General features: G+C 49.3%; 1 protein-coding gene across 1 annotated transcript in view; it reads right to left on the minus strand.

Moving 5' to 3' along the window:
- Positions 1-2,797, minus strand: part of PSMA7 (proteasome subunit alpha 7) — an 8,149-nt gene continuing 5,352 nt past the window's right edge. Inside the window, exons 4-7 of the mRNA XM_003787755.3 lie at positions 2,161-2,283; positions 1,328-1,447; positions 623-685; positions 1-232 (exon numbers count right to left, since the gene is read on the minus strand). Coding sequence (XP_003787803.1) covers positions 140-232; positions 623-685; positions 1,328-1,447; positions 2,161-2,283 — 399 coding nt within the window. The 3' untranslated portion in view covers positions 1-139. The remainder of the gene's footprint in view (positions 233-622; positions 686-1,327; positions 1,448-2,160; positions 2,284-2,797) is intronic.

Consider the following 2,797-nt stretch of genomic DNA (forward strand, 5'->3'; position numbering starts at 1 on the left):
AAGGTTAAAAAATATGCAAGTTTATTGTAGGACACTCAGACATGAATAAATGATGAATGGAATGGAAATGCCTACACAATTGAGACTCAACCATGATTTGAATTTAAAAATTATTACAGGCAAGGAAAATGATTCATCATCATGATGCTTTCTTTTGTTTCTTCTTTTCGTTTTCTTCTTTCTCTTTTTCAATTTCAGCAACGTATTTCTCAATTTCTTCAGGATTTAAAATCTGCCAAACAATAAACAAAATGTTTACAGTTAATCACAAGCCACACACAGTGCCAGGGCACTAACACCTTCCCTGAGTGAGTGAGGGCAGGTGGAGTTTATGGTGCAGCCTGCGGGGGAGCCCAGCAGTGTCTGCTCAACCAGGCTACAGAGTTAAGAGCTCAGCCAAGCTCCAGGTGCTGGCACCTTTTCCTGTCCAAGACAAGTGAGTGGCATCTCTAGCCAGAAAGGAAAACAGGAATGACTCCTTTTAGACATCTATGGGCAGCCTTGGAAAGACTACTTCCTAATGTTAAAAACACAGAATGGCTCTCTGACATTTCCTTCTGAACTGGCCCTAAACATGGAGAGACTTCCATGGGTAAAGACAGCAGACAAACTGGGCAAGTACCTTGAGAGGCTGATCTCTCCTCATGACAGCAAGTTCTATGTTTTTGCCACCTGACTGAACCACCTTGATGGAAAAGATGAGAAGCATTAGACACCTCCATCCACTTAAGCACCTCATTTTAGGTGCGTACCCAAACCTGGCATTGCGGGGGTGGGGTGGGGTCAGCATGCAGAGCCTTTGTCCTAAATGCAGTCCCACTCATCTGACCTCTCAGACTCCTGCTTGGCAGCTGTGCTCCTAACTCTTCCCCCCCACTACCAGGACCTGATGCTTGCATTCCTGCTGACTTGCCTGTCCCCACTCTGCCTCTTTGGCTTCACTGGCCAGCTTAGAAGGCCTGAGACCTCACAACCCAAACCATTATCCTCAGATTTTTTTCTCCCATTTCCTGGCTCAAGCCTCTGGAAGGCTGAGTAATGGCTGTGAGTGGAAGAGATTCCATGGCCGCAGGGCAGAGTTCACAGCCTGCTGCCTCTGGTTTTCAAGCCCTATGTGTCCTCAGGCAAGCTTCAACCGGCCACGCTCTACAAAGGACCTTCATATGTCAGCTACAAATCACAGCACACCACCCACTGGATGGGGCATGGCACACGCTAACTCCAGTGTGAGGCATTACCAGTGTGCCCACCTTCCCTGTCATCCACCCACAGTCATCAGCATGGTGCAGTATCGTTGCCTCCACCCAGACTTCAGATGCAGACTTACCTCCAGGAGGGCTTTGATCACCAGCTTGATGGTCAGGTCGTCTGTTTCGATGGCGTCATCGGTGTAGTGCTTTTCTAGAAACTCACGCACAGACTTGGCACCCCGGCCGATGGCATTGGCCTGAACAGACAGGCATGTGCTCATGTGGCTGGAGCCCAACCCAGAGCCAGCGTCTGCTTTACCTCCCTGTTCTCCAGTAGGCTGTGGCCAGACGTGCTAGTTGATAGCCCAGCCCTGCCCTTCACAACTTCCTTTGCAAAGAGGTATCTGGAGATGGTGCTGATTCTTACTAGAACAAAACTACTTTCTGGCTTGGCGCCCATAGCACAGTGGTTATGGCACCAGCCACATGCACCAAGGGTGGCAGGTTTGAACCTAGGCCCAGGCCAGCTAAACGACGACAACTGCAACAAAAAATAGTCCCAGCTACTTGGGAGGCTGAGGCAAGAGAATTGCTTAAGCTCAAGAGTTTGAGGTTGCTGTGAGCTGTTATGCCACAGCACTCTACTGAGGGCAACATAGTGAGACTCTGTCTCAAAACAAAAAACAACTGTACTTTCCATTTCACTATCAAGATCCATGTGAGATTTTGGTTTGTATCTTTACATTTTACTGCCTTTCAATTTTTCTCTCAAACAGCAATGTTTTGTGGTTTTTTTAACCTAATTATGATACATGTCTAGGCTGTACAAGTGGGACCATGTTAATTAACCTGGTCTGTCACTTGGTTACTGACCCCGACTACAACAAGGGGCCCGGTACCTCCCCCAACTGCCTCCAAAGGCTCCTTTCCTGGCAAGACTGCCCAAAGCCCCTGTTTTGTCAAGACTCACCTTCCAGGCATGGTATGTGCCCGATGGATCAGTCTGATAGAGTCTGGGGGTGCCATCAAAGTCGAAACCCACAATGAGGGCTGAGATGCCAAACGGCCTGCGCCCATTGCTCTGCGTGTAACGCTGGCAGGAAGAGAGATACATCAGTGCCACTGACTGAAAGAAAATACATGTGATGGCTGTGCCTGTGGCTCAGCGGGTAGGGTGCTGACCCCATATACCAAGGGTGGCAGGTTCAAACTCCACCCCCGCCAAACTGCAACAAAAAAATAGCCAGGGCTTGTGGCAGGCACCTATAGTCCCAGCTACTCGGGAGGCTAAGGCAAGAGAATCGCCTAAGCCCAGGTGCTGTGAACTGTGACGCCAACACAGTGAAGGCAACACAGTGAAGGCAACACAGTGAAACTCTGTCTCTAAAAATAAATATAAAATAAAAATTACATATACTGGCTCGGCGCCTGTGGCTCAAGCAGCTAAGGCACCAGCCACATACACCTAAGGTGGCGGGTTCGAATTCCCAGCCCGGGCCTGCCAAACAACAATGATGGATGCAACCAAAAAATGGCCAGGCATTGTGGCGGGTGCCTGTAGTCCCAGCTACTTGGGAGGCTGAGGCAGGAGACTCGCTTGAACCCAG

The sequence above is a fragment of the Otolemur garnettii genome, unplaced genomic scaffold, assembly GCF_000181295.1.
Source record: "Otolemur garnettii isolate 467f Iridium unplaced genomic scaffold, OtoGar3 scaffold00023, whole genome shotgun sequence".
NCBI lineage: Eukaryota > Metazoa > Chordata > Mammalia > Primates > Galagidae > Otolemur > Otolemur garnettii.